The sequence below is a fragment of the Malus domestica genome, chromosome 15 (genome assembly GCF_042453785.1).
Source record: "Malus domestica chromosome 15, GDT2T_hap1".
In the NCBI taxonomy this organism is placed as follows: Eukaryota; Viridiplantae; Streptophyta; class Magnoliopsida; order Rosales; family Rosaceae; genus Malus; species Malus domestica.
This window is the reverse complement of record NC_091675.1, coordinates 2243881-2264584: the sequence shown is the minus strand read 5'-3', so window position 1 is coordinate 2264584 and position 20704 is coordinate 2243881. Positions and strand designations below refer to the sequence as shown.

General features: G+C 36.0%; 4 protein-coding genes across 12 annotated transcripts; 3 read left to right on the top strand and 1 right to left on the bottom strand.

Annotated features, from left to right (window-relative positions):
• Window positions 1-1630: 1630 nt before the first annotated feature.
• On the top strand, window positions 1631-4110 carry LOC114821742 (strychnine-10-hydroxylase-like). Its single transcript, XM_070813913.1, has 2 exons — window positions 1631-2766; window positions 3365-4110. Exons 1-2 carry the CDS (start codon window positions 1810-1812, stop codon window positions 3986-3988), a joined length of 1581 nt encoding a protein of 526 aa, XP_070670014.1. The 5' UTR covers window positions 1631-1809; the 3' UTR covers window positions 3989-4110.
• A 3342-nt stretch (window positions 4111-7452) lies between these two features.
• On the top strand, window positions 7453-16993 carry LOC103442641 (uncharacterized). Of its 7 annotated transcripts, none has more exons than XR_011576230.1 (7): window positions 7453-7676; window positions 13742-14014; window positions 14133-14170; window positions 14434-14496; window positions 15880-15957; window positions 16086-16214; window positions 16783-16993. XR_011576230.1 is itself a non-coding variant. In XM_070813907.1 (7 exons), exons 1-6 carry the CDS (start codon window positions 7600-7602, stop codon window positions 15147-15149), a joined length of 600 nt encoding a protein of 199 aa, XP_070670008.1. In that variant the 5' UTR covers window positions 7453-7599; the 3' UTR covers window positions 15150-15182; window positions 15331-15578. The 7 variants fall into 7 exon arrangements, 5 of the variants coding, with proteins under 5 accessions (XP_070670008.1, XP_070670007.1, XP_028950071.1 ...); XM_070813907.1 differs by lacking the exons at window positions 15880-15957; window positions 16086-16214; window positions 16783-16993 and adding exons at window positions 14680-14793; window positions 15115-15182; window positions 15331-15578; XM_070813906.1 differs by lacking the exons at window positions 15880-15957; window positions 16086-16214; window positions 16783-16993 and adding exons at window positions 14677-14793; window positions 15115-15182; window positions 15331-15578.
• LOC103441477 (uncharacterized) lies at window positions 7915-11915 on the bottom strand. Of its 3 annotated transcripts, none has more exons than XM_029094240.2 (7): window positions 11779-11915; window positions 11146-11217; window positions 10528-10667; window positions 10400-10444; window positions 10025-10075; window positions 9598-9714; window positions 7915-8597 (listed from the first exon to the last, which is right to left on the bottom strand). In XM_029094240.2, the coding sequence occupies exons 2-7, from the start codon at window positions 11166-11168 to the stop codon at window positions 8503-8505; spliced, it is 471 nt and encodes a 156-aa protein (XP_028950073.2). In that variant the 5' UTR covers window positions 11169-11217; window positions 11779-11915; the 3' UTR covers window positions 7915-8502. The 3 variants fall into 3 exon arrangements, with proteins under 3 accessions (XP_028950073.2, XP_070670012.1, XP_070670013.1); XM_070813911.1 differs by lacking the exon at window positions 7915-8597 and adding an exon at window positions 9067-9325; XM_070813912.1 differs by lacking the exon at window positions 7915-8597 and adding an exon at window positions 9067-9325 and having other exon boundaries at window positions 10597-10667.
• On the top strand, window positions 16213-19733 carry LOC139192237 (cytochrome P450 CYP82D47-like). The gene is made up of 4 exons (XM_070813905.1): window positions 16213-16633; window positions 17249-17339; window positions 17493-18842; window positions 18971-19733. Exons 3-4 carry the CDS (start codon window positions 17883-17885, stop codon window positions 19595-19597), a joined length of 1587 nt encoding a protein of 528 aa, XP_070670006.1. The 5' UTR covers window positions 16213-16633; window positions 17249-17339; window positions 17493-17882; the 3' UTR covers window positions 19598-19733.
• Window positions 19734-20704: the final 971 nt, after the last annotated feature.

The window sequence follows — 20704 nt, the reverse complement described above, 5'->3', positions numbered from 1 at the left end:
GAGAGAAATAGGAAGAAAAAGATGGAGATGAAGAGAGAGAGAGAGGGGCGAAGAAGAAAGAGGAAGAAACAGAGGGAGAGGGACGGAGCAAACTTGGAAAGAAATGAGGAGATTAGCGGAAAAGAATCAGGAATGGGAATGGGTGATTTCTAGAATGAAAAAAAAAGATAGTGGTAGTAATAAAATAATACTAAATATGTATTAAATAATATAAAATATTAATAAAATATGAATTAAAAAATATTTGTTATTGTCCAGCTTTTTAGTCTGACACCGCACCAAACGCTTCACTAAGTTAGTCTACCTTAGTCTAATCTAAGTCAGTCCAGCTTAGTCCCTGAAACTAGTCCAGTCCGAGATAATTCGGTGCAACAAACGCACCCTTAGTGTATTACGTTTGAGTCTTTACATATCTCCAAAATCTGAAAATTAAGTATATGGACTAGAAGCTAATGGATACAAGTTTGTGGATTATTCAACGAGATAGAATTTTATCTGATACTGATTAAACTGCGTTTAAGTTTGTTGATTATTCAACGAGATATAATTTTATCTGATACTGATTAAACTGCGTTTAAGTTTGTTGATTATTTAACGAGATAGAATTTTATTTGATACTAATTAAACTGCGTTTAAATTTGAATTTTCAGAGCAAACACTCACTATAAAAAATACGCTACAGACAAATTGCAAGCATGGTTTGTCATGCATGGCTGCGATTAAAGGTGACAAAATAATTTATTAAGTTGATGTGGGTACCTACGTGGGTATCAATATATATATATATATATATATATATATGTATGTATGTATGTATGTATGTATGTATGTATGGGTATGGCGCTGATAGCACAAATCAACTTAATCCTTCACCCAGTTCAGTAAAAATCCATTTTGTCTCCAGCTTTCTAATGGTCCCATATTACTCCTATATATATGTATGGCGCTGATAACACAAATCAACTTAATCCTTCACCCAGTTCAGTAAAAATCCATTTTGTCTCCAGCTTTCTAATGGTCCCATATTACTCCTATATATATGTATGGCGCTGATAACACAAATCATTCAATAAAAATCCATTTTATCTCCAGCTTTCTAATGGTCCCATATTACTATCTCCAAAATCTGAAAATTAAGTATATGGACTAGAAGCTAATGGATACAAGTTTGTGGATTATTCAACAAGATAGAATTTTATCTAATACTGATTAAATTACGTTTAAGTTTGTTGATTATTCAACGAGATATAATTTTATCTGATACTGATTAAATGCGAAATTTTATCTGATACTGATTAAACTGCGTTTAAGTTTGTTGATTATTCAACGAGATAGAATTTTATCTGATACTAATTAAACTGTGTTTAAATTTGAATTTTCAGAGCAAACACTTACTATGAAAAATACGCTACAGACAAATTGCAAGCATGGTTTGTCATGCATGGCTGCGATTAAAGGTGACAAAATAATTTATTAAGTTGATGTGGGTACCTATGTGGGTATCAGTCATGCATGGCTGCGATTAAAGGTGACAAAATAATTTATTAAGTTGATGTGGGTACCTATGTGGGTATATATATATATATATGTATGTATGTATGTATGTATGTATGTATGTATGGGTATGGCGCAAATCAACTTAATCCTTCACCCAGTTCAATAAAAATCCATTTTGTCTCCAGCTTTCTAATGGTCCCATATTACTCCTATATATATATATGGCGCTGATAACACAAATCAACTTAATCCTTCACCCGGTTCAATAAAAATCCATTTTGTCTCTAGCTTTCTAATGGTTTAGTTGCAATAATGGATTCTTTCCCTTATGCAAACTCTATCACTGCTGGTTTATTCACAATAATCATCGTGTCATATTACTTATCACGAAGATGGAGAGCTGCCAATCACAAGGGCAAATTGTCACCACCTGAAGCCAAGGGTGCATGGCCTATATTGGGTCACCTTCCTTTGTTAGGAGGCTCTACACCTCCTCACATAACTTTGGGAGCCATGGCGGACAAGTATGGACCCCTTTACACTATCCGCCTTGGCGTCTATCCGTCATTGGTGATAAGCAGCAGCGAGATCGCAAAAGAATGCTTCACAACCAATGACTTGAAAGTAAACTCGCGCCCAAAGATGGCAGTTGTCGACCACATTGGCTACAACTACGCCATGTTTGGGTTCGCACCATCTGGACCCTATTGGCGAGAAATTCGCAAGATCACCACCTTGGAGTTGCTCTCAAACCGGAGGGTTGAGCTGCTCAAGCACATTCGAGTCTCGGAAGTGACTACTTTCTTGAAAGAATTGCACGAAACTTGGAGTACAAGGAAAAAGCAGAGCTCGAAATCTGGAGTGGTGGTAGAGCTGAAGCAATGGTTTGGGGACATGTCGCTGAACGTGATTGTTAGAATGGTGGCCGGAAAGAGGTATTCAGTAGCTGCCGATGAGGATGAGAAGAAAGAAGCGCTCAGGGTTCAGAATGCATTGAGGGAGTTTTTTCACTTTGTGGGATTGTTTTTGGTGGGTGATGCGGTTCCTTATCTGCGGTGGTTGGATTTGGGTGGGCATGAGAAGGCAATGAAGAAAACTGCAAAGGAATTGGACGCCATTGTTGGAGAGTGGGTTGAAGAGCATAAGCAGAGGAGAGCAAAAGGTGGTGCAAAGGGAGAGCAGGACTTCATAGATGCGATGCTTTCTGTGCTTGATGGTGCAGACCTTGGCGGTTTTGATGCTGATACGATCAACAAAGCCACAAGCTTGGTAATTATATATAATTCATTAATTTTTGCATGCAAATAATTAACCATAAAAGACTGGAGTTAGACACCAAACACATTAAGATTTTATTTTTACCTTCATTACTTAATTAAGCTAATTGCATGGTCTATAAAAGAAAATGAAAATCTAAACAAGAAATTTTCTGTATATTCTAAAATCATGTACAATTTCTTATTATTAACAATGTACTGTTAATTGCTGAGAACTGTTTTGGATTGTCAATAAACTTTCATTTCAATGATATAGTGATTAATAGTACAATGATTTTGACATATTTCTCATATAGACATCATGTAAAAATGGAATTTATAATTACTTTCACTACATATTGGGGTGGCTATCTGGAATGAATTTTAAGATGATTTCCAATTTTATAATATTTGAGTGCTCACCAATGTGTACAAACAGTATAAGTTTGTCTACTTAGTAGTCAAGGTGGGACATATTTTAACATTTTAATATATATTTTCACCTAAATAAGATAAAGACAAGAAAATTATCAATGTAAAATTGTACAGATGTAACCTCACTCTTAAGAATTTATATATCCTAATTAATTAATCAAATATTCCTTGAGCAGAATATGATTGCAGGAGGTACCGATACCACCATGGTGACATTAACGTGGGCAATATCATTATTGGTGAACAACCCTCACATTCTGAAGAGAGCCCTAAACGAACTGGACACGAAAATAGGCAGACAAAGAGTTGTGAGTGAAGAAGATATAAGCAACTTGGTCTACATCCAAGCTATTGTAAAGGAGACATTACGTTTATACCCAGCAGCACCATTATCAGGGCCACGTGAATTCACTGAGGATTGCACCATTGCTGGGTGCCATATTCGAAAGGGCACCCGGTTGATCATGAACCTCTGGAAGCTCCAAACAGACCCTAAAAATTGGCCCGATCCATTCGAGTTCAAGCCAGAGAGATTTCTTACCACCCATAAGGATGTTGATGTGAAGGGTCATCATTTTGAGTTGATTCCATTTGGAAGTGGTAGAAGAGCATGCCCTGGTTTGGCATTTGGCCTTCAAATTGTGCAATTTACATTGGCTAGCTTTCTACATGCGTTTGAAATCTCGAACCCATCTAGTGCACCAATTGATATGACGGAGAGTTTTGGGCTGACCAACGTGAAGGCTACTCCACTCAAAGTTCTTATCAAACCTCGCTTGTTTTTTGAATTATATAAATAAAAGAAGAAAATATATAATATTATTTGTATGAAGAAGACATTTTCGTTGTTATTGATTATATACAGATATTTGTCCATCTTTATGGTCATAAAATCAATAAAGAGCTTATGAGTATTTGGGAATGGGCATATTACGCAGAGTATATTGACTTTCCCTTGTAACACTAGCAATAAAAAAGTACACCAAAATAGTAAAATACCTCTTTATTACATTTTTGATTGGGCTCTATGTTGGGCCTATTGCCTCCGGCTTTTTGGTTTTTCAAAAGAACCCACCCATTCGCCAGTACACAAATAGGACACAATAAATTGGTCCATTTGTAGACTCCCTGTCCAATTTATGTGATTAGGTCTCACCGTTCATAAAAAATAAAACTCTTTTTTTTTTTTTTTCTTTTCTTCTCAAACAAAAAAATTTAAAAAAAAATAAAAAAAATAAAAAAAACTCTTTCTCACAACAAAACCTTTCTAGACTCCAAGTCCCTCCCTATGACAACTTTGACCCTCTATCGCTCTATTTCTTATCCAGCGACACCGCACCACACCTTTTTTGGTGACCTGGCATCGTGAAATTTATCACCCAGTTCCATCAATTTCATCTTCCATCATCGGCTTGCACAAACTCTCTCTCCCCTTGACCCTCCACCACCCATTCCGCTATTCAGGTAGCTGTCGACCACCTTTCTCTCTTCGCCCTCTTACAACTCGACGAAAATTGCTTTTGTTTCAGTTGTCGACGTAGAGTTCCGTCAATTTCAATCAATTCTCTCGATTCAACTGTTAATGTTCAAGATTTAGGGTTTTTTATTTTCGAATCAGGGGATAAATTAGGGTTTTTGATTTTTGATTTGGGGATCAATTTTATTATATTGCACATTAAAATTTTTGTTGTAAAATTTATCCATTCCGTATATTTGAAAGTCTTATAGTCCCTCCCTTAAATTGAAGATGTGCTATATGTTAGACTTTTCCTAGGCACAGGTTAAAACAAATACTGCAATTGGTTGTCGTTTTGGGACACAAAATAGTAATTTAAAAAACAAATGCTTCATCTGAATTATTTTATTTTATTTTTAATTATGATAAAAAACGATGGCATGTGGCACCTAATTTGTATTAATGTTTAATCAAAGAGTAATGTTAGGGAGATTAAATTTACAAACTAAATGATGTGTCACCAATAGGAATAAACATGTTTATCAACGTTCAAGTAATAAAACAATCATCAACTTCCATATCCTTTAATTTTCAAAATTTTGTCTACAAATTTAGTTTTCCTAGTATTATCCTTAACAAAAGTCAACATTGATAAAAAAAAATAATCAAAAGTCTACAATTTATTAAAATAAAAGGAAATAAAAATCACAAAAAAATATGTTGACTCTCGGAAAAGAATCCTTGACGGATCCCTTTTCTGGGATTTCGGGGATTACGTGATCATGATCGTTTATCGTACATTGTACGGTCAGTTTTCGTTAGATACTATTTATATTTAATTTTAAATAATTTTTTACCGTACAATGTACGATAAACGACCACGATCACGAAATTCCCACAATCCTCAGGAAAATGATCCGGGAGGATCCTTTTCCATCAATTATAGACGTTGGAGGTCCACTTCTGTCTAGTATAGACGTTGGAGGTCCACTTCTGTCTAGTATAGACGTTGGAGGTCCACTTCTGCCTAGCTGCTTTTATAGACGTTGGCGTAGCTGCTTTGTTAAAATTTATGGTGATAAGCTTCTTTTTTTTTTTTTAATTATTAAGGAGAAGAGAAGCGTTCGAATTTATTATAATAAGTTAAAAAAAAATGAGAGTTCAAAGCATTGGTGGAAAGTAAAATTCTATGGACAAATGAGAAAGAAAGGCTAGCTAGATTTCACGGAGAAAGTCACCACATTTGACTAATGAGCTTGATGCTTTCGTTTATTCCACATTTAGTTTTCTGGTAAAATAATGAACAATACTTGTGTTTTCCAATTCATTTTACCTGTTGTGAATAACATATCCTCATCATATAAACTTTATAAATAGAATCATTTGATTTTTTAATTTTCAATTGAAGGTCATTTTTACAAAAAATTCATTTTCATAGGAGATTGTTTAGTCATAAATATTGGTTAGTTATAAGTATTGTTTAGTTATACGAATGTATTCCAGAATTCTTCAATTCCAGCGTTCAAGTTTGATTCTTTACAACATGCACTACCAGACAAACTAGCCGTTTCAATAGAACTTGGTTAATATTGTCCTCCTATTTTGATTGAGGTTTTCTTCGGATTCCTCTCTCACAATCTATCGGGATCAATCAAATCAAATTATATTATTACATTTAATGTACTCGTTTCTATTTCTGGTATATTAAAAAATCTTTTCATAAATAGGAGGTCACAACATCTATGTCATAAAATTAATTTTCCACTGAATGAAAAGACATATGATACAATTGATCACAACGAGTCAAACTTAATATAACATCATCATCAATCGAATCACTGTTTAAAACCCAAGATTCTTTTTTATTAACATACGTGGTCAGGAGGAAAACTAATACCTTTTAAACCTATCATCTACCTTTTAGTTGGTCAGTTTTTTCTTTTCTCCCATCGATATGCCTTGAAAATAAAGAATTATTCATTTCAATCCAAACATAGGGTATTAAACGAGCACATATTACTCCTATATACATGTATGACAGGGTGCTAATAACACAAAAAGCTGCAATAATGGATTCTCTCCCTTATGCAAACTCTATCACTGCTGGATTATTCACAATAATCATCGTGTATTACTTATCACGAAGATGGAGAGCTGCCAATTACAAGGGAAAATTATCACCACCTGAAGCCAAGGGTGGATGGCCTATATATTTGGTCACCTTCGTTTGTTTGGAGGCTCCACACCTCCTCTCATAACTTTGGGAGCCACGGCAGACAAGTACGGACCCATTTTCGCTATCTACCTTGGCGTCCATCCGTCGTTGGTGATAAGCAGCAGTGAGATCGCAAAAGAATGCTACACAACCAATGACTTGGGCCTAAACTCGCACCCAAAGATGGCGGCTCTAGCCCACATTAGCTACAACTACGCCATGTTTGGGGTCGGACCATTTGGACCCTAATGGCGAGAAATTCGCAAGTTCGTCACCTTGGAGTTGCTCTCAATCCGGAAGGTTGAGCTGCTCAAGCACATTCGAGTATCGGAAGTGACTACTTTCTTGAAAGAGTTGCACGAACTTTGGAGTACAAAGAAAAAGGAGGGCTCGAAAGATGGAGTGGTTGTAGAGCTGAAGCAATGGCTTGGGGTTGGGGACATGTCGCTGAACGTGATCCTTACAATGGTGGCTGGAAAGCGGTATTCAATAGCTGTCGATGGGGATGGGAAGAAAGAAGCTCGTGGGGTTCAGACTGCATTGAGGGAGTTTTTTTATTATCTGGGCATGTTTTTTGGTGGGTGATGCGGTTCCGTATCTGCGGTGGTTGGATTTGGGTGGACATGAGAAGGTAATGAAGAAAATTGCAAAGGAATTGGACGCCATAGCTGGAGAGTGGGTTGAAGAGCATAAGCAGAGAAGAGCAAAAGGTGATGCAAAAGGAGAGCAGGATATTATAGATGTGTTGCTTTCTGTGCTTGATGGTGCAGATCTTGGCGGTTTTGATGCTGATACGATCAACAAGGCCACAAGCTTGGTACATATATATAATTCATTAATTTTTGCATGCAAATGACTAACCATAAAAGGCTGGAGTTTGACACTGTAAACACATTAAGACTATAAAATGAAACTGAAAACATTACACAATAATTTTTTTTTAAATATATGATTTTCCCATTTTATATATAACTCATGCAAAATATTTGAGTGCTCACCAATGGGTGAAGGTAGATAGATCATCTTTTTAGATAATATTTGTAGAACATATGATGTGGTAGTTGATAGTTGAATATTTTTTTTTTAAATCTTTAAAAATGAAATCTACAATTCTACTGAAAATTCTCATCAAACCTTGCTTGTCCTCTAAACTTTATGGATAAAAAAAAAAGGAAATATATAGTATTATGTTCGATGTGAAAAAGAGGTTTAGTGTTGAGCACACGCTGAGTCATGTCAAGAATCAACTCATCTCCATTTGGAATTGTCGGAGCAGATCATAGCCACACCTCAGAAGCTATCCAATCTCTTCCCTGGATTGGATTTGATTGCCTCAGATTCTAACTTTTCAGCTGCACCTTCGGAGTTTGGAGTTTATTTGGAAAACATTGCGGAGTCCAATTGTACGGGGAGATTCACGCAGATGCTACAGCCTGAGCCATCAGATTTGGACAAAGTGGTGGTGGCGGCTGTCTAGAGGCAGAACAAAGCAAAAATTTAAACCACCATCTGAAACATGCTCTCAGAATCAGAACAAAAAAAGGCATGAAATCACAGGATTTAAGTGAATTAAGGCAGGGATGAAACTCATCTTATAGAGGAAGAGCTGAGCAGCTCCGCAATTCACAGGCGCACCCCACCCCCTACCACCCCTGAAACCCCTGCACCCTACGCGCACATCCTGCACCCTTATTCCCCCACACCCTCACTTTAGAATTCAACCCCAATATAATCAAACCTAAACAAAAATTAAAAACCAAATTAGCCAAATTGGAATAGTTAGATCAAATAAAGATTTGAGCCAAGCAATTACACAAATTAATCCATACAAAGGAATATGAAAAATTTGAGTCAACCAATCACACAAAGCAATCCATATAAAGATTTGAGCCAACCAATTACACAAATTTCAGAATGAAGAATAAAATTGACAAAAAATCTATACAATTTACACCTAAAAACTTGCAATTTTCTCCTCAACCTAAAAGTGAAGATTTAGGAAATACCAAATTAACAAACCAGAAAACCCTAACAATCAGAGTTGTTAAAAGCAGGTGTATACATGTTCCAGCTCTTCATCAACACATTCGCAATTGGACTACAGAATAATCTATCACAACTTAATTCTTGCAACATGAATGTCAATCTTCAAATGCAAAAGCATATCTAACAAATGATTATTCACAGAAAAACACATTTAACAAATGATTATTCGCAGAAAAGCACTTTTACCAAATAATCAGGCAAGCAATTCAATTGTACTCATTCTAAAAACAACTAAAACAAAAGTTAAAATAAATAAACAGATAGATAAGCTTAAGCACTTTTAGCATCATTTCCCTGAAGCTTATAAAATTATTTGGCCAAGAATTTGAGGAGAGAGAGATGCAGGAAACTTTAAGTGGAGTTGATGAAGCGTTAAATTGGATTTGGAACTTCGAAACCCAGGCATGGTAGAACAACGTTCTGTAGATGCAGAGAGAGAAATGTACAACAACCAAACCCAATTCACCAAATGAAAAAATAAATTCTGGGTTATGTCTACAGCAATAAAAAAATATAAAAAATTCAATCTATTTTTCAGATTCAGAAGCAAAAAAAATGGTGAACTACACAGCTAGGAAAATTCGAAAACAAAACCATTAGATCTGAAACTATTGCTCATAGATCCGTGAATGTTCGAACTAAAACAATAAAACCCATATTAAATCTTCAGAAATTGATTGAAAGGTCCTTACCTTGAGGAGGAAGACGAACGCCAACAACCAGAGACGCAAATTGGGAAAGGAAAGATATAGAAAGAGAAAATGACTGCACCCACCCTCTCTTTCTCTCCTTGTAATTGTGCACCCAAACTCCATGAAAAATACAAAAGTAAGATAAGGAATTGAATGGCAAATCCAACAATGAGATAAGGAATTGAATAGGATCTTCCGCTTAAGAAGCTACCAGTGGCAAGCCGTTAGTGTCAAAAAGTAATTATAGTCAAAATATCAACTATTGAATTCCATGTTGCTTCTGGGATCATTTACCATTCTAAAACCATTATTAAACCATTACTCTATATCCAGTTCTTGTAGCCAGCAAATGAGTTGTGGATATAATTCTAGTCAAAGTTGGAAAGATTATGTAGTATGTGCTAGAGAGGAAAGTAAGAGGACTTACTTTTCCACCACATCGTCACCTCCAACTCTGTTCCAAACAACGTCCCAGTACCTTTATTATAAGTTTTGACATATATCAAAGTTCAAACGAACCACAGATTATGCATGTATTTAGTAAACAAAAGAAATCAGCGTTGATATTTGTATATCGAAGACATAAAACTGTGTAGTTGCCCTCTATTCGATAAAGGCACTCAAAATCAAAAGATAATGGTGAATTGGTGATGCAGATGCTAAGATTAGCAATTGGATTAGCTTTTGTTCTACAACTGAGGTTGCAGATGCTATGATGGCTTTGGAAAACAAAGTAATTGGAGTCATACCTTTCCAAATCAAGAAGCAAATTGGCAAAATTTATCATAAATTAGAGGCATACCTTTCTGAAGTGTGGAATCAAAGTCAGCAGAAAAATGGTAGTACCCTGAAATTAACAATAAATTTAACAAATTGGATGAAATCAAAACAGGGAAGCCCTAAGAAGCAATTAAGAGGGAAAGAGAGTACATCTACGATGAAGTTCAGATTGAAAGGGTGTGATTTTAGCTTCTGGATTACACAGGGCAGGGTTGTAACCTATATTCATATTAGAGATGAGAGTAGAATCGAAAGCACTCCCAAGATTATACACCGTATTTTCCTGCAACCTAAAAATAGAATTAACCCTTTACATGTTGGGTTACGAAAAGGAGTAAAGTCTAAAATATCAATTTGAATTTAATATTGACCAAATCTCAATAAAAATAAAAGTAAAGCAAAGAAGAAACACGCACACACCATGCCTATGCATGTACATTTGCTTATACACATGAAAAAGAATACACATGTGAATAAAATTAGACATTTTTAAACCTTTACCATCCTGATGACTATGAGAAGCTTTGCCACAGCTCTGTAAATATATAAGGGATATAAAATTGCACAGATATACATGATGCATAAAGTCTCACATGTTTCCGAAATGAAAACACTACAAATCCAAGATCTACGACCAATTAATTCTTCAACATCTAATCGATGGCTGGATATTCTTAGCTGCCTTTGTAGTTCTTGTTTGTCATATTCGAACACAACTCAGGAAAAAAAATATAAACACAAAGAGAGAAGAAGATATAAGACAATTACCTCTCTTTTGGCAGGAAGCTCATTCCCAAACATAAAAATTCTGATAGTTTCCTAAGCTTGTATTATATAAGCCTGTATTATGCAGGTAGTGTACTCAGTGAATATGCTTCGAAAAAAGATCAACAAACGTGATTTGACATGCTAATTTCCTAAAAGGATTTGACAAAAAAGACTTTGGGATTAGAGACCTCAAAAACAAATGATGCACATACAGATCTTAATATGGGTAAAATACCAGCTGAATTTAATAAGAAAGAATTCAGACCACAATACTATAGTTGATTATTAAATCAACAGCGTAATGTCTTGTTGAGATTCTGTTTCAGCACGCACTAAGAATAATCTCAATGGCATATTCCTCTTCTACAGGTCCTGAAGATTTCGGAATCCGGATCTTGGGTTCATTTGGTTTACAAAATATGAATCATAAGCTCAAAATCTCAAAACTTTCCCAAAATTCTTCAAATGATGATTTTTTTTTATTTTTTTGAAAAATAGAGAACTAACTAACCATCTTCTTCCTTGATGAAACACTTGAGAAAGAAAGCGAAGCAGCTTTGAATCTCAGCTGCTACATGTCTTATATAAAAAGCCAAAATATAAAAAATTAATCAAAAGGTTGAGAGAACTCACATCCCAATCATGCTCATTGCTGATATTAACACCCATTGACAGCAGCCCTTGATTTTTGGAATTCCCACGCCCAACTCCATGACCTCTGTCTCTGCCATCCCTCTTTCCCTCAGAACCATACCCATTTTGGACCCACCCCTCAATCCCGACACCAACCCTTGATTTGAGGAGGAAAAATCAATCCAACACTCTTTTGGCAAGAAGAAGCTCAAGGCTGGAAATAAGCTTCCAAAGAGAACAATCCATAAAGCAGACCACAAAAATTAGACAAAACCCAAAAACTAAACAGTTAAAAAAAACCCCTAAAATGAAAAGAAAAAAGAAACTGAATTTACAGAAATGTCATAGCTTGTACCCTATCATATCCAAGTTGTCGTACATCCTCGAGCCTTTGCGTTCATATATGCTTCCTCAATTTTAGTGTAAACCCCCAAAATAAACTGCAAATATTCTAGAAATGGTAAAATGAACTGCAAACCCGTCAATCATTTCCCAAAATAAACTGCAAATCATAAAATTACCTACTCCAAATCGGCTGGAGAACTCACCAGGAAACCAAGGCTTTTATGGGCTTAAAATTTCCTTCGAAGTGGGACTAAATTCACGGTTTTTCAGCAAGAGGTCGTTGTGCTTCGTAGTTTCTGAGAGAGAATCGAAGAGATTTCTAACGGCTTGGTGGTTTTTAAGCTCGTTGGTGATTTCTGAGAGAGAAGGCGAGGAGAGAAAATGGAGATGGAAGTAGAGTCGAGGCTATGTCGTAGAAGCTGAATCGCTGGCTTCCACGATCATCAAGCATGACTGCACACGCACAACACCCTACCTAGAGAAGGGAGACGGCGGCGACTGGAGGATAGGATGGAGGAGAGACCGTCGTTCTCGCAGGGTCTGCGAGACGGAAGAGGCAATGAGGCTTTGAGAAGGAAATGGAAAGGGCCAGCTTTACCATCGTTCTTCCCTTCCCACGATCATCAACACGTGTGCATCAAGATTAGCGGCCGAGAGAGCCTGGCAGAGCACCTACCTAAATATCTCTCTCACTCCGTCCAAACTCATAGCTCCCATCTCTCTCCAATCTGTCAGGCTCTGTGTCTCCCTCCTCTGTAGTCGCTCTATCCCCCTCTCTCCGCTCGCCAGAGGCACACCCAGCTGTCTCCGAGTAAAAAATGGGAGCGATTGTCTCTCTCCAATTTGTCAGGCGTGATGTCCCCCTCCCCTCTCTCTCGCCGATTCAAACGTCAAATGCAGCCAACGGCTGAAAATAGGTTTTTAAGCCTGAGTGGCAATTTTGTAAATTAAGTGAAAGGTGGTTAAAAGCATCCGAGTGGCAATCTTGTAAATAAACTGAAATGTGGTTTAAAACACTGTTCATTTGTACAGTGCAATTGAAAAGCCTTCTTTAGACTAAAGTAATGATTGTTGGTAATTTACTCATATATTTTAGATTCAAAACTGTCTCACTTTTTTAAATTATTGAAATAATTATAGACCTTTTTTCTTGTTATTATGTTTTTAAAAATATAAAATTAAATTTTTTTAACCAACTTAATTACAAATTCTAAGAGTTATAATATGAGCCTTCACATGATTATTTACATAACAATTAAAAATTAAACAGTAGTGTTATATAATCGGATAAGTTTAAATAGTTACACCCTCCATTATGATCAAATGGAGAAAGATAATATTTTCACCTGACGTGATGAACTAAAGAACGTTATTTCACATAAGTAGAGGAAAGTTTTATTTATAAATCGTTAATTTTTAACAAAAGTATTTCATCACTTGTATAATAACATATGATGTATCACTTCATGTTCTGAATACCCCGAAAATCTCTCCTATACCACCTCACATTCTATATATACTAAAACCCAAACATATGGTTACTGTTTTAGAGCAGTGTGCGGACCAAAATACCCCTCAATTCGTTTGTTAAGTCACTTTTTTGCCTTCTTTTCTACAGTGAAATGACTTCCTTACCCTCCGAGGCCACGCATTTATCCTCTCCGTCTTCTGGATTTGCCCGCCTTGCCCACGCGTCGATCATCAGTAAAAAGTTATGCTTTGACATTTTCTGCACTTTTCCTTCCGTATTCACTTTTCTCTCTCACAAAAGTCTGTTTCTATCGCTCTCAAATCTCGACTTCTCTCTGCGTCTCTCACTCATCTCTCAGCTGTCTCTCTCACTCTTGAGGTACCCTGCCACTGGATGTCGTTTGCCGTTGCCGATCTGCAAGTAAAGCTTCAATTTCCATATTAAGGTTCTATTTTTCTTCATTTCTGGAATTTGGGTGTTAATTTCAATAATTTATTTCTATTAATTTTCGTCTTGGTTGGTTTTTCCATTTTATCAGGGTGATTTGTTACCTCCAAGGTCCACCGTCGTTTATTGGTGAGTATTTTTTAACTTTTTTTTTCTGGTAGTTTTCCATGTTGAGGTGGGATTTGTGGATGAATTTTTTTTTTTTTCTTATTCTGGGTATTTTCTTTATATCATTAGATCCGCTGTCCGGGTCGATGATTTGTTTGTGTTTTTCGTTTCAGAACGCGTTGCTCTACGTTATTTGCAATTTAGTTTTTGTAATTTTGGGTGTTTTGTTTATATCCTTAGATCTGTTGTTTGGTTGTATGATTTGCTTCTGTGTTTTGTTTCAGGTCACTGTGCTTTTCGTTTTTTGGGGCTTCTGTATACAAGCTTGGAAGCCAATTATGTTCAAGGTAAATAATTTCGGTTTTTTACGCATTTTCTGCAACAAATTGTATTTTTTAATATTGTGAAAGTTATGTTTTCTATAGTGTGAAAGTCCAATCTGTGGGATTTATTTATTTTTAATTTTGGTGTCGTTGCTGTGTTGTTTTATGGTTGGATGACTTGGTGTTTCCATTTATGTGTTGCAAAAGATTTTATCTTTGCTGCTGAGCCATATGAGTGGTACATTGACTTGCTGCGCTTCGGGGCTGTCAAACATTGTGGTTTTGGTTTAGGATTTGAACGGATGGTTCTGTTTGCTACTGGTATTGACAACATTAGAGATGTTATTCCTTTCCTTAGATATCTAGGAAGAGCAAATCTTTGAATTAGTTTATAGATTGAAAGGAATATATTTGAATTAGTTGTTATAGGTTTGTGTCCTTTACCTTTATCTACGTTAACAACAGTATTGCCCGATCATCATTGGAAGAACGTAGAACAAAGAATTGCTGCTGTCAATTTGATTTGTTATTAGACAAGCAGATCTATTCAGAATTCTGTGTTTTGTTGATTCACAACTTTAAATTATGTTTCGTGTGATTTCTGGAGCTCCATTTTTATTTCGATTTCTTGCGTATTGGAAGGTTATGGATGCATGATTGGTTGCTGGTTGATGTGATTTCTCCCCATCGCATCGCGTCCAGAAGATCAGGTTTAATAATTTTTGCACTTTCTTCAATCGATTGTGTCAATTTGTTCATCAATTCTGTCAATTTTTTTGATGAATTACACAGCTTTGGGTTTGAATCTTTGTTTGGTGATCGAAGATTGATTTCTTTGTTTCTTCATTGTCGATTCAGGTGCTCACCTCACATGGCTTCATTGGAGAAGTGATGGTTTTGCTTAAGTGTTTTAGATAATCTGAAAAAATATGTAGATACTATGATTTGGGGTTGCTTCCTTAAACCGTGATAAAGCAGTCCATGTAATTTTAGCATGGTATCATTTTTTATCTAATGCATGAGTATAAGAAATGTTAAGACAATAGTATATTGGGAAACACCATGTGATTTAAAATGCAAAGAGAAACAATGAACCATGTTTTATATTTTGTTCGTATTGGTTGATTTAAATTTGGGAACTTTTGACTTGGATTAATGTGTTCTGTTTAAGATATCATTTTTAGATTATGAATCGTTTGCCAATGCAAAAGTTTGCATCTTTTCTATGGTAGGATTCATGCGTTTTTTCTTAATCAGTTAATCTTTCAAGCTTTTAGTTTTTATCAAGAAATTTAATTTGGGTTTCATTTATTTGTAAAACTAGACACTATTTTGTGAAGATTTTTCTTTATAATTCAGTAAATAATTGCTTCTTTGGCTGTAAATTTGACTTTTGTAAATATCTAGGTTGTTCTAGACTTTGTCGATGCTGCACAGTTCTCTTAGCAGCCCACTTCTATTTCGTATAGCAGAGCTTGATAACAGGTTTGGGTCAGTCTCAATTGCCAGTGGATATTACTTTGTTTCAATTTATTCATCTTTTTTCAAATTTTTGTGCAAATATTTTTGAAACCCAAGTAATTCAAAGTTCAAATTTATGTGTAAATTGATAGGTGTGGGTGTGGACACCCAATATGACTTTTACATGGTGTTGCTATCTGGTTTCACATAATTATACTGGGAACCGTCGAAATTTTGGTTTAGCTGCAGATAAAACAAAATCAAAACGTTACAAAGTAGAGGTATAATTTAATTTTTATATTTGATGCATCATTGGATGAAATGAATATAGTAAGAAGATTGACTTGACATATGTGCTTTCGTTTCATATTTAGAATGGATGTTTTCCTTAAATTTGCTATTAATTGGTTTTGGTTTTCCTCACCGAGCATGTGAAGGGTGTAATCTACCTCAAGTAAATAACCCAAAGAGTTGAAAATGCACTCACCTGTTTTATTGATAACTATACAGAGATTTGAATCATTCAATTTGTGTTAAAATATTGTATTGTTTTAATTTCAATGCTTTCTTCTTAATTTGTATCAGCTTTTTAGCTTATTAGTTGCTTATATAATTATTCCTGTGTTTTTTTGTAAATTTACGAAGAAGGATTGCAAAAAATCACTTAATGCTTTGGAAAATTGCTTGGTGATTCTATTTGGTAGGCTTTGAAAAGCCTCATCTTTTTATTCTTGGTTATTTTCCCCTTAATTAGTATTTGTCCTGTTTGTACGTTTAGTACAAGTTTGTCTCACTATTTTACTGTCATCTGTCAGAATTGTTTTTTATTATTTCCGTGATGTTTTGCAGGATACATTGATAATAGATTTCGTATCAACTACCATGCGTCCAACTACGTACCTTCTTCGTTTAATTTAAAATGGTCTGCAATGACATCCATCGTATCAAAAAGTTCGTTCACCCAATTTATACTTTTCATGTAAAATACTTACAAAAAGTTTAAACATCTTTCAGTTTAAATAACATTAACGATTTATAACAATCTCTTATAGCCTTGAAACATAATTTTTTAATACAGTTTTTAATCCCGCACCAACGCGCGGGTCATATTTCTAGTTTTTATGACTCTTCTTCTTCCGGCTTTATAACATATTCTGCCAAAAATATAATGTTACGGTGAAGCTACGTAAAATCTCACTTTGAGATTGTTTCCGTAACAGTTGTCCTGATAGAATAACACATTTTTCTTTCCTGATAACTTTTAGCTTTTCACGTAAAGTACTGGACCACTGACAATGCTTTCGTTTTGTGGTAGTGATCGATTGGCAGTTTGCTTCCTAGGGATCAATAATCCATTGGAAAAGTCAAAAGTATATCTGAGCGTAGATTCTGGAGGATTTTCTATGGTAGTGATCGATTGGCAGTTTCCTTCCTAGAGATCAATAATTCGGATTTGGATCCTCAGGCAAAAGGTTGGGCTACAATTATTATAATTTTTAAAAGATTTCTTTGTTTGTCGTCGTTGAATAAAAATTCAACTGTTTACGAACACTAATCAGAGAATTCCAATCAATTACCTCGGAGAGGATCCAAATCCCAATAATCCATTGGAAAAGCCAAAAGTATATCTGAGCGTAGATTCTCGAGGATTTTCTCTGAATTCTTTTTGTGAGGATTTTAGAAAATTTTAAATTATATTCGTTCATTATATATCGTGTAATTAAAAATTATTTTAAATATTTTTATTTAAAATTAAATATAAATAATACATTACAAAAAGATGATCGTACGATATACGATGAACGATGAATAGATACGATTTAAGAATCCCTACTATCCTCGTAAAATGATCCGAGAGAGGATCCTCAATCTCTCGGAATTATGTTATCGTGTACAATAAATAAGAATCATTGTAGTGATAGATAACCAAGTAACCCAAGCTCCAATTAATGGAGTTCTCTTTCCCATTCCTAAACACTGCCATAGCTGGACTCTTTGCCGTACTTCTATTTTCGTACTATTTCATACAAAAGTTTAGGGCAGCTACCAATTCCAGGGGTTCCAAACCACCAAAATTGGCAGGTGGGTTGCCTCTGCTAGGTCATCTCGATCTATTCGGAGGATCCCAGCTTCCCCATATAACCTTGGGAGCCTTGGTTGACAAAAATGGACCAATTTTCACCTTCAACATTGGCATCCACTCAGCTCTGGTGATAAATACTTGGGAGGCTGCCAAGGAGTGCTTCACCACCAATGACTCCATTGTTTCCTCCCGTCCCGCTACCCTAGGGATTAAGCACTTGAGCTATGACTTTGCTATGTTCGGCTTTAGCCCCTACGGTCCATACTGGCGCAAAATACGCAAACTTACATCCCTCGAGCTACTCTCAAACCGAAGGCTCGAGTTACTCAAAAGCGTTCGAGTATCCGAAGTGGAGATGCGTTTAAAAAAGCTGTATAAGCGATGGACCGAAAGAAAAGATGGTGGATCGTCGGCCGATATTTCGGTGGAGATGAAACAGTGGTTTGGGGATTTGACTCTAAATGTGATTTTAAGGATGATTGCCGGAAAGAGAGTCCTTAATGTTGTTAATGGCAATTCGAATGATGAGAAAGAGGCAAGAGCGTGGCAAAAGGCCATGAGGGAGTTCTTTCACCTGGTGGGAATGTTTGTGTTGGGAGATGCTATTCCTTGGCTTTGGTGGTTGGATTTGGGCGGTCATCAGAAGGCTATGAAAAAAACTGCCAAAGCGTTGGACAGTATTGTTATGGGATGGTTGGAGGAGCACAAGCAGAGAAGAGCTAAAGGCCAAGATCAGCAAGATTTCATGGGTGTGATGCTTTCAGTCCTTGATGGAGCACATGTTTCAGGCTTCGATACTGATACAGTCATCAAAGCAACATGTTTGGTACATACTAAATTCGTTTATAGTTAACTAGATTGTCTCTCTTTTAAAAGTTCAAACTAATTAATTAAATTTTCTCGGTTAAATTTGGTTTTAACTACCCAAGCGAATTATGATTCAATTATTTGTAGAGTCTGATTCTTGGAGGGAGTGACACAACCATGGTGACTCTGATATGGACACTCTCGCTACTTTTGAATAACCGTCACGCTTTGAAGAAAGTTCATGAAGAACTAGACAAGCATGTTGGTAAAGAAAGGCTAGTGAACGAATCAGATATCAGCAATCTTGTCTACCTGCAAGCAACTGTTAAAGAAGCAATGCGTTTATGTCCTGCTGGACCAATCTCTGGCCAAAGGGAATTCACCGAGGACGGCACGGTCGGAGGCTACCATGTTCCGAAAGGCACGTGGCTGTTGGTGAACCTGTGGAAGATCCAAACCGATCCACGGGTTTGGGCCGACCCGATGGAGTTCAAGCCGGAGAGATTTCTCACCACCCATAAAGATATTGATGTTAGGGGTCAGCATTTTGAGCTCATGCCTTTTGGTAGTGGTAGAAGAGCATGCCCTGGTATAACTTTTGGCCTTCAAGTGACGCTTTTGACTCTGGCTGGTTTTCTACATGCGTTTGATGTCTCAACTCTGAAAAATGCACCGGTTGATATGACCGGAAGCGTCGGACTTACAAATATGAAACTCTCCCCTCTCGATGTCCTCGTCAAACCGCGCTTGACTCCCCAAATCTTTATGAATTAGTTACCCGTTTAGTACGTAAATCCTTGTACAGTTTGAGCAGTATGTATGTTCCATTTCTAGTCAGTATCTTAATTATTATCTGAATGTCTATCTATTGGAAAAACTTCTGGATATATACGTTTAAGACATATCTGCAGATGAGGACATAATTAAATTTTGTGGTTTATGTTACTCAATATTCCTGGAGGTCGCACTTGGTGCGATGGCAAGTGCCTTCGCCCATGAGCGGTAGGTCTCGGGTTCGAGACTTGGGAGCAGCCTCTCCATAAATGGGGGTAAGGCTAGCCGACATTTACCTCTCCCAGACCCTGCGTAAAGCGGGAGCCTTGTGCACTGGGTACAGTAAAATTTCAGTTGTTATTGAGTATTATGTACGTACAGTCTTCTTCACTTGTAATAGGCCTGAATCTCGTGAATAACGAGTTTGATATTAATTTATTTCCTCCAACTCTAGTGTAAATATATATGTGTATAACATGAAATAAAAAAAGGAAAACTAATGAAAAGGGTTTGAAAACTTTGAGTTTTAATGATAAGGACAAAATAAAGGGTAAAGTGAATAGTACCAGGATTGACTTTTTAGTGTAAAAATGTGGTTTTTCGTTAAAGTGAACAGTACCATGTGCTTTTCGTTAAAATTCCCAATAAAAAAACTACTAATTTTAGTCATTATTTCTTTAACCAAAATTAAAAAAAAAATGCTAAGGAGACCATTAAATATGAGACTCTATTAAACGTAAGGCTCTGCGCATCTCATGTTTTTTGTACAATTCTTATATCAATATTATAAAACATTGTGCAAAAAATCAAGGTTATAAAAGATACTAAGCTTTAGTCGAACAGTGGGTTAGGACATAAGTGGTCTAGGTGATTTTATAAAAATTTATTCTATAATATAAAAAATATATATTAAGTTATAAAAATAATGTAATAATTTAAGACAATTTTGAATGATTAGTATTTGTAAGTAGCATTTTGCCACAATGGTAGAAAGGTGTGGAGTTCATGCATAACAGTGTGGATTCAAACCTAGTCGTTAGCTAATCTAACATCTAATTTAACAAAATCTATCGTATGACAAAATAAAATGAATGATTAATAAAAATC

What these genes read in the sequence shown, in the direction of transcription:
- LOC114821742 (XM_070813913.1), top strand. Translation starts at nt 1,810, where the DNA reads ATGGATTCTTTCCCTTATGCAAACTCTATCACTGCTGGTTTATTCACA. An exon ending in TCAACAAAGCCACAAGCTTG is followed by an intron (nt 2,767 to 3,364) that starts GTAATTATATAT and finishes TTCCTTGAGCAG; the next exon opens with AATATGATTGCAGGAGGTAC.
- LOC103442641 (XM_070813906.1), top strand. Translation starts at nt 7,600, where the DNA reads ATGTGTTGCTTTCTGTGCTTGATGGTGCAGATCTTGGCGGTTTTGATG. An exon ending in AGGTCCACCGTCGTTTATTG is followed by an intron (nt 14,171 to 14,433) that starts GTGAGTATTTTT and finishes GTTTTGTTTCAG; the next exon opens with GTCACTGTGCTTTTCGTTTT. An exon ending in GGAAGCCAATTATGTTCAAG is followed by an intron (nt 14,497 to 14,676) that starts GTAAATAATTTC and finishes TATGTGTTGCAA; the next exon opens with AAGATTTTATCTTTGCTGCT.
- LOC103441477 (XM_070813911.1), bottom strand. Translation starts at nt 11,168, where the DNA reads ATGAGCTTCCTGCCAAAAGAGAG. An exon ending in AGCTTCCTGCCAAAAGAGAG is followed by an intron (nt 10,668 to 11,145) that starts GTAATTGTCTTA and finishes TTCTATTTTTAG; the next exon opens with GTTGCAGGAAAATACGGTGT. An exon ending in TGATTCCACACTTCAGAAAG is followed by an intron (nt 10,076 to 10,399) that starts GTATGCCTCTAA and finishes CTTATAATAAAG; the next exon opens with GTACTGGGACGTTGTTTGGA.
- LOC139192237 (XM_070813905.1), top strand. Translation starts at nt 17,883, where the DNA reads ATGGAGTTCTCTTTCCCATTCCTAAACACTGCCATAGCTGGACTCTTT. An exon ending in TCATCAAAGCAACATGTTTG is followed by an intron (nt 18,843 to 18,970) that starts GTACATACTAAA and finishes AATTATTTGTAG; the next exon opens with AGTCTGATTCTTGGAGGGAG.